Genomic DNA, 15,777 nt, shown 5'->3' with positions numbered 1-15,777 from the left:
AAATTTTTGTAATTTATTTGAAAACTTCATGTATTCTGTTATGTTTTCTAGGGTTGTGGATCTTTGTAGAAATGTTAAAGAACGAATAACAAGGGAATGCAAAGAGAAGGGTGTTCAGTTTGCTCCTCTTTCTACATGCAGGTGAGTTTGTTGTTTTTATACTAATTCTGAAAAAAAAAAACATATTTTTTAATTAATAGATGTAATTTGCCAGCTGAGGAATAGCTTCAGTCTATTCCATTTAGCACGTTTTCTTAAACATCACTTTTGCCACCTTCTTAGGATAGTACTATTAGGATTTTTTTTTTTTAATTTTATTTATTTATGATAGTCACACACACAGAGAGAGAGAGAGAGAGGCAGAGACATAGGCAGAGGGCGAAGCAGGCTCCATGCACCGGGAGCCTGACGTGGGATTCGATCCCGGGTCTCCAGGATCGCGCCCTGGGCCGAAGGCAGGCGCCAAACCGCTGCGCCACCCAGGGATCCCTCATTTCATCTAGTTATTGATGAAATGAGTGGGTGTAGAATAAAGGAATGAGTAGAGCAAAATATCCAAATGAAGATTAACTGATTACTTTCAACAGATCTTTCTACAATAATGGAAATATTCTTCATCTGCCCTATTATGATAGCCACAAGCCATATGTGGCTGTGGAGCTGTTGAAATGTGACTATGGAACTGAGTGGTAAATTTTATTTAATTTCAAATAATTTGAATTTAAAACACCACATGTGGCTGGTATCTTCCATAGTGGGCAGTTAACGGAAGGTCTTATCCTCTTTGTTAAATAACAGTGGTCCAAAAGGTTTTTTGAGAAGGGGCACTTTGTATTCAATCTCTTGTTATTAACAGACCAGTATAAACACCAGAAGATTAAATCTATCAAGATTGAATGGAGCATTTGACTTATCAATAAAGTTACAGAATTAATTAGAATGGAGAATAAAAGGAAATCAGGACAGATTATGTGAAAGGGATCCTTAAAGTAAATGATACAGTAGTAATCTAGCACTTTACAATTTATGAAACATTCTGTTACATAACTGCCTTTCCTTTTTTCTGTGTATGTGTGTGTGTGGTTTTCAAGAATATAACTCAATATTTATTATAGAAACAAAAATCACAGTATAAGCAAAATTACAAATTAGGTAATTTGGGAAGTAATATAATACTTTTATTGTTAAGTGCACCTGATGTGGGACTCTGAAATAACAGGTATGCTTCACCAAAACCCTATTTCTGTGTATTTCTATTCATGATATTTTTTTCAGATTTACTTGGAATCACTTAATTTCAGCCTAAGAAGGCAGACCTGGGCCTCTTCCAGCCCAAGAACCAGGCCCTGCTGGCCAACTGTATGGCAATGGCAACTTCCTGCTTAGTTTTTAAAATTTCTTTGTTTTTTAACACTACAGGTGTCCGATGGGTGAAGGCATGGTTCTGCTGTTTATTAGTAATTTAATCTCTTTGAACTCTAAATTTATCATTAGCAAGGCAGTGATAATACCATCTGCTTGATGAGGCTTATGGGTCTAAAATGCAAAAGCATGTGAAGGGCTATGTGAATGCCATTGTATTGTGAGGTCATTACATGAAACTTGAGGTAGACAACCTATACTACTGCAAGTGAGGGAAATTTGGGTATTCTTTTTCTTCTCTAATGACAGATCCTCACGAAAGCATCCAATTGTTAAGTCCTCTTTGATATTTTGATAAAGCCTGATAATTTGGATACATTTGCTTTGCAAGACTAGAAATATTTCTCTACTCTTTACTATCTCTTCTAATTGTTCTCTTTTTTCTATCTTTTATATCCTCATCTTGTACTTCCCTGCTACCAGATTATATTTCTTAGTTCTACTTTTGGTCCCATTGAGACAGATATCTTTCAGAATTTGCTAAATTTTTGTGCTTCTGCTGGGGTAAGAAAGCAAAATTCTAACATGAGATCTGAGGAAAGAATCTTTCTTAAACATTAAATGTTCATGTCAACTAGAAGGATCTACTTGAAATTGTGTTTTTTTTTTTCTTCTTTGTGGGAGAGAGAATCAGGGTTTGATGACCATTTCAGGAAGTACCAAACCTAAATATTAACATGTTTTTGAGTAAGTATATTCAGGGTTGAATCTGAGAACATAAAAGCTAAAAATGTGGATATAGAGATTATTGACTAGTCACTTGATACATCTAAAGGAGGGGGAAACAGGTGCCTTGTTCTGTACAATAAAAAAACTTAATAAGTTGGTAAACCTACTGGTGTCTTAGTGACTGATCTTGGAACTTTTCCAAATAAAGGTGTAAGAGTGTATGTATTCTTTCTTTCTTTTTTTAATTTGGAGATGTCTTTAAAAATAAGTCTTTTACCTTAAAGTCTAAGAAAAAAAAATTGTGTTTATTTCTGTTATGAACCTAAATTGATACTTAATTCTTTTTTTGACAATCTGGTCTCTCAGGCCTCTTTTTATAATACTGAAAGCCAATCAGGCCTAAGAACCCAAAAGTTATTTGTTACCGTAAAATTTGAAACATTTGAAATAATGGGATATATTTTTGGGTAGTTGAGAATTTTTTTATTCCTTTGTTTTATCAGGTAGAAACTTAATAGATTTTATCCCCTCTTCATCCTTCTGCCCCACTCCCTATTTATCTCTCTAGACTTCTCCCCTTCCATTATGAGAATATCATTGTGATAAACCACTACTTACTGAAAGTTATTGGGAAGTAAAATATTTTGCCTCAGGACATCTACTGTAGTAACACAAGTCGTGGTTCTTCAGAAGGAACTCATAAGGCCTAAGGTTCTTTATTATGTATTTGATGTATGCCATTTATTAAGTAGCTATTTTTTAAAGAATTATTTTCTGATAAAAGCTTATATGCTCAGCTTCTGTAATCATTTTATAAATCAAAATTTAGAATGTGCAGTCTAATTATTTGAATGGTTTTGGTAAATGAGGATTTTAAATACAGTTCTTTTATCTCATACTTGATAGAACTAACATTAGAGTTTGATTTTGGTTTTGTTTGATTTGAGTTGCTTAAGAGTTTGGCCAAAGGTTATTGTGTGTTGAATGTAAATGTTGAATGTGTGAGATACATTTTTTAAACGTTTTTTAAAAAAGTTATTTCAAACTTAATTTGAAATAATTATAGTGCTCATTGAAATCAAAGATCCTGAGGAAAATAACTAGCTATAGAGTGTATTTATTGAGTTTATTTATTTCATTTCTATTAAAATATACTTTGTATACTGGAATAGAAACTCCAACCCTAAATTTTCTGAACAAGTTTTATGGGAAGGAATTCCTAGCCAGTGAGTCTAACATAAATAAAGAACTCCAAAAATTTTTTAGAAATTAAAGAATGAAATAATGACTTTGGCAGGCATGCTATCACTTGTCCAGATGATTGTGGAAGAGGTTAACGTTTAAGTGTCTTAAATTATAGAATTGATCTATTAAAAGATGTAGATCTGAGTCAGTTTCTGAAGTAGATCCAAATTGAGGTTTTCCAAAAAATGTTTATTATTTTTACTTTTTTTTTGAGTTTCTAGTCAGTGAAATTTTGTTACGACTTTTAGAAGCCTGCTTAACTATTGAAAACTGAACTCTGTGGTATAGATCCTAGATTTGTTGGAAGGTAGCAATGTTCTATTAATATTTAGTTGCATTTTCTATTTTTGATATTCAAATATGAATGATAAATATGTTACTAATTGTGATAAACTCATTCAGGTATCCTTTCAATTTATTTAAATTTGGTTATTCCTAAATGATAGTGCCCTTATAGTTAAAATGGCTCTCCAATTTTTCTTAAACTTTGTAAATCTGGTACTTAAAATGTTAACATTCAAGGGACCTTTTTTATGAGTGTGAATTAACATTAGAAGAAAAACACAGCTGGCAAATTGACAGTAGCATTGTTAAACAGTTCATTTCTTCTGTTCTGAGGCATCTAACATTTGGCCTAAAAGGCCATTAAAATTTTAGATTAGATTCTGTTTGTATAGTTGTAGTAAAAAGAGTATTTTCTCAGTATTTGCTCCTTCTGTTAAATTAAATTCTTTGTAGGAACCTCTGTAAATTGCACTCACTGATCTGACTATGATTATCTTAGCCCTCTTTTAAATGCCTTACCTAATTGCATTTTGAAAGCCCAGGTATATATCATATATGTGATTTAATAATCTAATGTGCTTGGTATCTTTTGTCAACACACATACAACATGTGCACATATGGGGCCCAGAGTTTAAAACCTTCAGAGACGGTATTTTAAAGCCATGTCATTGCATTTGATATGATCATTCAGTTTGTTTCCAAAGTTCTTAATAATTTTTAATGTGAAGTTAGTGAAGATGCTGTATTTTACCCAGCCTGATCATTTTTGGTATTTGAACATTTCTCCTATTTCTAAGTTTTAAGTTCTCATGCCTATTTTTATTGACTTTGAGGAAGTTTAGAAGGTTATAATGGATCACCAAGTCCCATCTAGTCTGTTTGGGGGCTTCTTTAACTTCCCTATACTTTGTAAAACAAAACAAAAAACAAAAACAAACCCTCAAAAGCCTAAACCCTTCTGAAGGAAATGAGGTTTTTATTTATTTCAGGCTAATTGGAGAAACATTTACATTGTTTTTAATTTTTTAAACTCTTTGGGTAATAATCCAGACTTACCAAAAAAAGTTGTTAAAAACAGTGTGAATAGTTCCTGTATTTACTTCATGCAGCCAATCTCCATTCCTTCCATGGAGTTAAGAGACTGGGTAGGGAATGAGATTATGACTTAAATCAAATGACTTTACCTTTAAATTTCTATATGTTAAATCTGATTTCACTTAACTTAAAGCTTTGTGGGGATTGTCTGTTTGTTTTTTAGGGTGACGCAGATTTATGATGCAGGTGCATGTATCTATTTCTACTTTGCCTTTAACTACAGGGGAATAAGTGACCCTCTGACTGTGTTTGAACAAACCGAGGTAATTCTGCATACGTGAATATACTCTCACATTCTTTTATTAATTTAAATAAACTTTCCTATCAATGTATGAATTTTAGTTTGTCTCTTGTAATCACTCACTGGCTTACTGGGTTGGTAGCCCATATAGCCTTGAGAAGTATATTTGGTGCACTGAGTTGTATACTGAATCTTGAGTCTAAAATTAGTATTCTCTATAGATATTAGAATCCATATTCTAAAGTTAATATTCTGTAACCTGTGATTCTTTGGTTGTTACTTATAGTCTGTAAGACCTGATAAACTTAGGTAACAAAGGACCGTAGGAATCCTTGATAGTATTCTGGCAGTTCACCCATTTCCTGATCGTGGCTGCAGTTGAGGTCAGCAGCCCTAATATTCTTGGTCTGTGTTGCTGTAATGCCCTCATTTTAGGTTTATAAATTTTTATTTACTCTTGCTATGCATAGGCCATTGAGGTTCATTTGCTGCCAGTTTCTATTCTTTGAATAGCATGCAGGTTCCAATTTTTATAAAGCCTTCTATATGCTGGTCAGTATTTCTCATTACAACTATGCCTAGAGTTGAAGAGACAGACTAGACTATGGAGGAACTGGGAAGAGACTGAGGTTTGTTAAAGCCTAAGGTGTGCTAGTGTCTAAACTAATGTTTAAAACCTAGTGTCTTAGTGTTATTGCATACCTTCCAAAGGTAGAACCATTCAGTGATTTTCAGTGGCACGCTTTGAGACTCAAACCATAGACAGGGTTTGGTTGGCTTCCTCCTATACCTCCTTTCTTTTTTTTAAACAGCTGTTTTGAAGTATAATTGAAATACAGGAAACTGCACAGATTTAAAGTGTACAGTTTGCATATTTGCACCTGTGAAAATATCACCACAGTCAAAATAATGAACATACGTATCACCCTCAAAAGTTTGAGTACTTTTCCATCAACTTAGCCTTGTAGCATTTTGGTTGCCCTCTGGTTACTTCTCTATACTTCTACAAGAGTGAAACGATTCCTTTTTCTTCAATTCAAACTGTTATTCTCTAAGTGCTACTAATTTCAAGTAGTTATTGTTTTAAAGAATCGTTTAATGAATTTAATAATTCATTAAATTTAAAATAATGTTATTTATTTTTAAAGATTTTATTTATTTATTCATGAGAGACAGAGAGAGGCAGAGAGACACAGGCAGAGGGAGAAGCAGGCTCCATGCAGGGAGCCCGAGGTGGGATTCGGTCCCGGGTCTCCAGGATCACACCCTGGACTGAAGGCGGCACTAACCTGCTGGGCCACCCAGGCTGCCCAAAATGTTATTTAAAATAATTTGTTAGGGGGTCCCTGGGTGGCGCAGCAGTTTGGCGCCTGCCTTTGGCCCAGGGCGCGATCTTGGAGACCCGGGATCGAATCCCACATCGGGCTCCCGGTGCGTGGAGCCTGCTTCTCCCTCTGCCTGTGTCTCTGCCTCTCTCTCTCTCTCTGTGACTATCATAAATAAATAAAAATAAATAAATAAAAAATAAATAAATAAAAAAAATAAAATAATTTGTTAGAAGATATAATGGTAGCATATTTTTAATTCATTTGAAAAACTAAATCCTGAGTGATGAATGTTATATAAGTTACTTTGCAATGAGATGTGGTCCATCTGTTCTGCTTGGGCCCTCTTTTACTCTGGCCTAACTATTAATAGTTTATACACACCTGAGTAATTCTGATAAGTTCTAGGCACTGTAGATTTTTCACCTCATGGCTAGTATATCATGAAGTGAATGTAATTCTACTTGTGTTCCCATTTTTTCCACTCTGCACTTTAAGCCATTCTCTATTTTGCTTTAAATCTCTGCAGTTTCCTGTATTTCAATTATACTTCAAAAAAGCTGTTTAAAAAAAAGAAGGCATAGGACGGAGCCAACCAAACCCTGTCTATGGTTTGAGTCTCAAAGTGTTGTCAAACCTTAGTGCTCTATAAGGAGCTTAAACAAGACCGAACATGTTAGGAGGAGAAAACAAGGGTTTTTGCACTTAAATATCCATAGGTCTGACAGGTAATTTTTCCCGAGACATTGACCTAAGAAATGTTCTCCATAAGGGCTTTTCTGGTTGATCTCTGATAGCTTTGTAAGTAATTTTGAGTCTGATGCCCACTTTATGATATTTGATAGTAACTTAACCATCCAACCCTCATTTTCCTTGTCTGTGAAATAGGGATAATTGTAATTATTCCATAGGCTATAATGGAAAATAAATGAGTTACTACAGGTAAATTGCTCAGTGTACTTTTGTGGACATAAAATAAGCAGTTAAATGTTAAAATAAGCAGTTAAAATAAATGTGAATTACTAACATTTATTGGTATAGTGAGATGTTTACTTCAGAGTAGGACTTTACTGTCTTTACAAAACATTTTATTATTATTAACAATGTACTGCCCCTGAGTTGATCATTTTGTCATTTTCTAGAAATCTTGAAGTGACTATTGTAGACATTGTGACCATTCACTAGGAAAAAACATATAAAGCTAGGCTACATATTTTAATTGCTTTTTAAATGTAGTTAACCCAAGAGAAAGGAAAATTCATTTTCCAGTTTGTTATTTAACCCAGGAAATGTGCCTCCTTTGGGAGCTGGGTCTTACTCTTTCACTTCAAAGAGAAACCTAAGTTGCAACTATTTGTTGTGTTGTTTCCAAATACAGACAGCTGCTAGAGAAGAAATCCTTGCTAATGGAGGGAGCCTGTCACATCACCATGGAGGTAGAATTTCTAATATTTCTACTGTTGAAAATAATTCGTTTGATAAAGTACTGAGGAGAGCCATAACAGTATGTAATTTGAGGGCACTTGATATTTCTTGAGAGTTTGTATGTCTGTCATTGGGGTAGCCTAGGCTGTGGTAGTAACCAACAGAAGAAACACTAAACATTACTGTTTTTCTCTTAAGGTATAAAACCTCTATTTCTCTAATTTAGACACGAAGTTAATTACTTGCCATGCTTTAGATGTTAAAACAGAAACGAGTCAACATTTTAATTTCCACATCATAGACATTTCATTGTTTTCTCAGCTCTTGCATGTAAATCATTTTTACTTTCTGGTTGTTTTTATGCTTCCTGATTGTAGGTTCCTAACACGTTGTCAGTATTAGGTAACAAAACAAATGCAGGTCAGATCATGTTACAATAAAACTTCTATAATTTATGTGCATTTTCAGGTTCTAGGCCTATAGGTCTTTATTTGTTGACAACTCCAAGTTTGATAAATCATTAACTTTTTAGAAATTACTGGCTTGAACTTGATTATAGCTAGGTTTGATTGCATATTATTTTATTTATTAAGAGATTTTGCCTCATTTAAATAGGAATCTTTTATTTCTATCATATTTTTCATATTTTATATTCTATGTACTCAGAAATACAACTGCATAGATACAAACTCTAAACTTCCTGATATCCTTAGTGCTTAGAAAAAGAAACTGGGTAAGCCTACATACAAAGTGTATTTCAATTTCATATGTGCTAGTAAAATGAAGATGCTTTCCCTTTGCCAGCCTGTCCTCTTCTAAACTACTGAATATCAGAGTGTTCTCTAGGACTTGGCCCTAAGCCAGTTTGTCCTGTGTTCACTCCTTCAGTGATTACCTTAGTCCTAGGACTTAACAACACACTGATGCTTCTCAACGACCAGAAAGTACCACCACCAGGACTTCTGGTTCAGATCATTATTTCTTCCTGTTGAGACTTCTGCAGTAGCATCTTAACTGGTCTGTCTGCTTCCACTCCTGCTCTCCTACTGTCATTGCTTTTGCTGCCAAAGTAATCGTTTCTAAAACTCAGTGTTTTCTCCTCACACACAAAATAAAATCCAAACTCCTTGTCAGGACCCTCAGGATATACACATGTATGTCTCCCCGTCCGCATCTCTTATTGCTTTTTTACTCTAGCCACATTGGCTTTCATGCCATTCCTCAGACATACTAACCCCCATGCCCCTGAAAGTCCTTTGCTGTTTGTTCCTCTTCTTTGGATGTTCTTTCTTGCTCTTATTTTTCCCCCAGATATTTTCATGGCCCACTTTCTCCATCATTTCGTTCTCTGATAAAAAGGTCACCTTCTTAGAGGTGTCTTCCTTGTTCTTTTGTTGAGTTTCTGTGTTCCTCATTTGAATAATCAGTGAGGTTACTGACTATCTTGTTTATTGCACTGTGTTTTCTCAGTCCCTAGAACACTGACTACTGGCCCTTCTGTATAGCAGAAGGAATATGTGAATATGTGGAGTGGATAAGTGCCCAAGTGCACAGAATTTGAGGCAGTTTTGCAAGTTCTCAAACAGCTCTGAATCTTTCATAGTAAAATGGCTGTAGTCTCACTATTAATTTGGCTTCAGACATTTAATATGCAGGCCATGTTTGCATATAGGGTCATATTTAATCATGGAAAGTTTATAATGTTTCTGAGAAATTGTATTAGCAGAGCCATTTACTCAGTAAAAAAGTGGGGTAAAATAATGTGCATTTCTCTACAACTATATAACAGCAGCCATTTTTGTGTTCTTCCATAGATGCATTATGTATATAAGATTCAATTGAAACTTTGTCCTAAAGCAAGTAAAAGGTCGAGAGGCTTGTAAACAGAGGGGAAAGAACACAGATTTTGGAATCAAATCTGTATTTGACTCCTGGCTCTTGCACTTAACTAGCTGTGTGACCTTAGGGAAATAACTTCTCTGAGCTGGTGTTCTCTTCTGCAAATTAAGAATAATAGTACCTACCTTGTATATTATAAGAATTACATGTGATAATATATGCAAAACATCTGAAGTATCTTGCATATAGTAGGTGCTTAAAAAAACCCAGTAGCTTAAAAAGGTAGCAATAGACAATTCCAAGTGGAAACTCTGGTTTGTATTCTTAACCTTTGAAAAAAGGGTTAGAGTTTACATTGAAAAGATACAAACAACAATTGTCCTAACATTTTCAATTGTAACCTGCAGTTGGTCTCATTCTGTAAGAAGTTCTATTATAATCTGTATGAAAGAGAAATTTCCTTCACACTCGTGGCTATAAAATATGCTATACAAAAATGTCGATTTTCATAAATGCCTCCTGCTTAAAGATAATCATCTAATTTGTAAATGTCAAATATCCTGTGCTGTTTGGTAGTTTCATAAAACCTTTCTATATAAATTTGAAATAGAATAGGTTTAATTGTCCTGCTAAACTTTACTAATGATAGAGCTTTTGGAGAGATCACTTCTTTTAATGTGAAGAAAAGATTCTCCTTAATTTACATCCTGAACTTAAAACTCAAGTTGACCTCATAGTGACATCTGTATTTACTGACCTTCAGGCAGTGTCATGACATTCTCAGTACCAGTTTTGATTTTGAGAGTAGAAGGGCTGGGGGCTGGGAGAATATTGATGCAATTTCTCTTAGAGGGTTTGGCCTGTAATTGTGATTAATAACAGTTGCTTTCACTATCTGGAAACAGACAGGCTGGTTTGTCTGCCTACAATCATGCTGTGATAAATGGAGCTATTTTAACTCTGGTTTTGTGTATCAAAGAAAACAGATGTAGTCTGGAACTGGAGGCTATAGGAAATATAAAGCCTGTTTAACTTAATCTTCATAGTGCTTGTTTTTGTAACTGACAAGCTGGTCAGTTTAAAGAGTTTGTATCAGCCATGTACTTAATTTCAATTTATGACTTAAGTTTTTAAGTTGCTCATTGGCTAAAATTATACCTAAGCCCTTGTCAGGAAGTACAGTTCTTTGATTAAATAAAACCAGTCTTAATTTAAATATTGGTGTCTTTACCTAACCAAAATTATTTCCTATTGTTCAGAGAATAATTGTGAGGCAGCTGCTCCAAGGTTTGTTTGGGCTTTTTATTTTTTTGTGGCCTTAACAGAGCCCACTTGTATCAAAAACTTTAAAAGTAAAGAGAGAGTACTCAAAAGAATGAGCAAAAGATTGATTTTGAAGCTGTTTGTTAAAGCCATAGTCTGAAATAAAAGACATATATGTTGGAAAGAAAGAAAGAAAACTCTTGCTTTAATAGATGCCGTGATTTTCTAAGACAATCCCATAGAATCTATAAAAACAAGACCAGCAGGATTGCAGAATTTAAGAGCACACACAAAAATCAATCACATTTCTAATATTAACAAACATGTAGAAACTGGAATTTAAAATACAATACCATTTCCAGTTGCTTCAAAGAAAATGAAGTGAACATAAATTTAACAAAATTTGTTCATACTTAGGCATAAATCTAGCAAAATATATACAGGGTCTGTAGTCTGAGAATTATAGCATGTTGATGAAAAATATCAAAGAAGTCCTAAATGAGAGACAGTGTTCATATTGGTAGAAAACTAGACATAGCAAAGACGATCATTTCCTTCTAGATTGATTTATGTGTTTAATGCAATTCATGTTAAAATTTCAGCAAAATTTGGGGTGCCTGGGTGGCTCAGATGGTTAAGGTCTGCCTTCCACTCAGGTCATGATCCCAGAGCCCTGAGATGGAGCCCAACGCTGGGCTCAGCGAGGAGTCTGCTTCTCCCTCTCCTTCTGCCCCTCCCTCTCGGTTGTGCTTCTACAGTTGCTCTCGCTCTCACTATCTAACTCAAGTAAATAAATAAATAAAATCTTAAAAGTTTTCAGCAAACTTCTTAGTAGACATAGAAAAGATTATTCTAAAATTTATATGGTAAGACAAAGGAACTAGATAACTGAAACAATTATGAAAAGAAAGACTAAAGTCATAGGAACCTATCTACTTGATTTCAAGACTTATGGCTCTAGTAATCAGGACTGTGCTGTTGGAAGAGAGAGAGGGAGACATCGGTCAATGGAACAGAATAGAAAACCACCCCCACAAGTTTGTCCAATTGATTTTGACAACAATACAGAAACAATCCAGTGGAGGAAGTATATAATTTTTCAACAAATGGTGCTATAGTAAGTGGACATCCATAGGCAAAAAAATGAAAAGAACCTTGACCTAAATTTCAGGATCTTATACCAAACTTAACTCAAAATAGATAATGGACTTAAATGTAAAATTCAAAATAATAAAACTTTTAGAAGAAAACAGGAAAAAATCTTCAGAGTCTAGAGTTAGGCAAAGAGTTCTTAGGCTGGTCACCAAAAGCACAGTCCCTTAAAGGAAAAGTTGATAAATTGGATCCCATCAAAATTAAAAATGTTTGCTCCATGAAGGATTCTGATAAGTGGGTGAAAAGATAAGCTACAGAGTAGTAGAAACATGTAAACTACATGTCCAACAAAAGGCCTATACCTATAATATGTAAAGAATTACCAAACTCAAGAGTAAGATGCAAACAATCCAGTTAGAAAGTGGGCAAAAGATATGAAGAATCATTTCACTGAAGAGGATATACAAATGGTAAATAATCACATGGAAAGAGGTTCAGATCTCAGTTGTAAATAGAAAAATCTAATTCAATAAACTCTGTATCACCCCAGTATCCTTAGCTATTAAGAAAATGCAAATTAAAACCACAGGGGTAATCACTATATATCTATCAGAAAGCTAAAATTAAAAAATAGTGATACTATCAAATGCTGGTAAGGATATGAAGAAACTAGACAATACATTGCTGAGAGGAATGCAAAGTGGTACAGCTACTCTGTAGATACTTTGGCAGTTTTTTATAAAATCAAACATGCAAACTACCATTCAACCCAACAATTATACTCTTATGTATACCAGAGAATTGAATACCAGAGAATTGAAAACTTAGGTTTGTACAAAAACCTGTGTGGATGAATATTCAGAGCAGCTTTACCCAGAATAGCCCCAAACTGGAAACAGCTTAGATGTCCTTCAACTGATGGTTGGTACATCCATATCATGGACAACTCCTCAGCAACAAGAAGGAACCAACTATTAGTGCATGCAACAACTTGGATGACTCTCCAGGGAATTATGAGAAAAAGAAAGCCAATCTCAAAAGACTGCATACAGTGTAATTCTATTTCTATGACATTTTTGAAATGACAGAATTACAGAAATAGAGAGCAAATCAACAATTTCCAGGAGTCAGTTGTTGTGGGAAGGGGTGACTAAAACAGGCAACACAGGGGATCCTTGTGGTGATGGAATTGTTCTGTATCTTGACTATATCAATGTCAATATCCTGGTTGTAATTTTGATCTTTAGGTGCCTACCAGATGAGTCTAGCCTTTCCAGTATTGAATATCAGATTACCATAATATAGCAGATAGTTTGTTTTGTCCTTTAATTTTTTTTCCTGTTGGTTTCTTTTTTGTGACTGGCTTCTTCTCACAAAACTTATTATTTGATTATAATATTTTTCCACTGATGTAACGTTGTAAATAGATTTCACGATTGGACTGTAAAAGCCAATTAACCCATAATTTCACTGAACATTTAATTATTACAGCTGTGGCATAGGATAAACAAATTTTTTATTAATTTTTTTTTTTTACTTATTAGAGAGAGCATGAGTGGGGGATGGGGGAGAAGCAGAGGGAGAAGGAGAAGCAGACTCCCCACTGAGCAGGGGGCCCAGTGTGGGATCTTGAGATCATGACCTGAGCCACCCGGGCGCCCAAGATACAGATTTGAGAATTGACAGAAAATCTGTTAAGAATGTATTGATCCCTGTGTCTTTCCACATATGCAATTACAGAAGCTACCTGTTATAGCTTACACCTTCAGTTGTATCACCATCATAGAACAGGTGGCTTAGATACCAATACTTTTCTTTGGACCTCTAAAGAGAGCTTTCTTCCCAGCAATTTTATGTCCCACACTCTTCTAAGTAAGATGTTTGTTAGTCTGAGAATGCCTGTACTACATTATTAGATCGTTAGAGAATAATTAACTTTTGTAATTTCATGTGATTAGCAAATAGTTAATCCTAATAGATAATTTCTTTCTTTTTTTATATATATATTGAAGTTCGATTTGCCAATATATAGTATAACACCCAGTGCTCATCCCATCAAGTGCCCTCCTCAGTGCCCATCACCCAGTCACCCCATCCCCCTGCCCACCTCCCCTTCCACTACCCCTTGTTCATTTCCCAGAGTTAGGAGTCTCTCATGTTTTGTCACCCTCTCTAATTTTTCCCATTTTCCCTCCTTTCCACCATAATCCCTTTCACTATTTCTTATATTCCCCATATGAGTGAAACCATATGATTGTCCTTCTCCAATTGACTTACTTCACTCAGCATAATACCCTCCAGTTCCATCCACGTTGAAGCAAATGGTGGGTATTCGTCCTTTCTAATAGTTGGGTAATATTCCATTGTATATATAGACCACATCTTCTTTATCCATTCATCTGTCGATGGGCATTGAGGCTCCTTCCACAGTTTGGATATTGTGGGCATTGCTGCTATAAACATTGGGGTGCAAGTGTCCCGGTGTTTCACTGTATCTTTGGGGTTAATACCCAGGAGTGCAATTGCTGGGTCGTAGGGTCTATTTTTTTTTTAACTCTTTGAGGAACCTCCACACGGTTTTTCACAGTGGCTGTACCAGTTCACCCTAATAGATATTTTCAAAATCATCAACATCACTCAGCATCAGGGATATACAAATCAAATAAGATACCACCCCACACCAGTCAAAATGGCTAAAATTAACTCCGGACACAACAGATGTTGATGAGGATGCCGAGAGAGGGGAACCCTCTTACGCTGTTGGCGGGAATGCAAACTAGTGCATCTACTCTGGAAAACGGTATGGAGGTTACCCAAAAAGTTGCAAATAGAGCTACCCTATGACCCAGCAATTGCACTACTAGGTGTTTACCCAAAGGATACAAACGTAGTGATCCGAAGTGGCAGCTGTATGCCAATGTCTATAGCAGCAATGTCCACAATAGCCAATAGCCAAACTATGGAAATAGCCCAGATCTCCATTGACAGATGAATGGATAAAGACCATGTTGTAATATATACAATGGAATAAGTGGAATGTACAATGGAATACAGCCATCAAAAAAATGGAATCTTACATTTGCAACGATGCAGATGGAATTAGAGGGCAATATGCTAAATGAAATAAGTCAGAGAAAGACTAATATCATATGACTTCACTCATCTGTGGAATTTAAGAAACAAAATAGATGAAAATAGAGGAAAAGAGGGAAAAATAAAATAAGATGAAATCAGAGAGGGAGACAAACCATAAAAGACTCCTCTTTAGGAAGCAAACTGAGGGTTGCTGGAGGGGAGCTGGGTGGGGGTATGTTGTAACGGGGTGATGGGCATTAAGGAGGGCACTTAATGTAATGAGCACTAGGTGTTATATGCAACTGACAAATCACTAAACTCTATGTCTGAAATTAATAATACACTGTTATTAAATTGATTTTAAATTTTAAAAATGCATAACAAAAAAAACCCTAATAGATATTTTCAGGTATGAATCTATTAAAAGTGAGCTTAGTTAAAAATTTTTTTAATGTTGTTCTCTGTTGTCTAATACAAAAGCCACTAGGCTACCTGTGGCTATTTAAATTTTGATTAATTGAAATTAATTAAAATTAGAGGCACCTGTGTGGCTTAGTCTGTTAAGCATCAGATTCTTGATTTCAGCTCAGGTCATGATATCAGGGTTGTAAGATTGAGCCCCATGTTGGGCTCCGCACTAGATATGGAGCCTGTTCAAGATTCTCTTTCTCCCTCTGCCTCTGTCCCTCCCTCATATTTGTGTCTTAAATTAATTAAAATTAAAAATTCATTTCCTCACTTGCACTAGCCACATATCCAGTGCTGATATCCACATGTGGGTTGGGGCTGCTGTGCTA

The 15,777-nt window shown here is 35.2% G+C and overlaps 1 protein-coding gene and 1 long non-coding RNA gene across 4 annotated transcripts in view; one reads left to right on the top strand and one right to left on the bottom strand.

The window, feature by feature from the left end:
• LOC144304475 (uncharacterized) overlaps positions 1 to 15,777 on the bottom strand; it is an 82,589-nt gene that overhangs the window by 21,708 nt on the left and 45,104 nt on the right. The window lies entirely within an intron of this gene.
• Positions 1 to 15,777, top strand: part of AGPS (alkylglycerone phosphate synthase) — a 132,067-nt gene that overhangs the window by 104,742 nt on the left and 11,548 nt on the right. For 2 of the 3 annotated variants that reach the window (XM_077883005.1, XM_077883004.1), the window contains exons 17-19: positions 52 to 141; positions 4,881 to 4,980; positions 7,662 to 7,719. In XM_077883005.1, the coding sequence (XP_077739131.1) occupies positions 52 to 141; positions 4,881 to 4,980; positions 7,662 to 7,719 (248 nt within the window). The remainder of the gene's footprint in view (positions 1 to 51; positions 142 to 4,880; positions 4,981 to 7,661; positions 7,720 to 15,777) is intronic. The other variant, XM_077883006.1, reaches the window with a different exon arrangement.

This window comes from Canis aureus, chromosome 34 (genome assembly GCF_053574225.1).
Source record: "Canis aureus isolate CA01 chromosome 34, VMU_Caureus_v.1.0, whole genome shotgun sequence".
NCBI lineage: Eukaryota > Metazoa > Chordata > Mammalia > Carnivora > Canidae > Canis > Canis aureus.
This window is presented reverse-complemented; position numbering and strand designations above follow the sequence as displayed.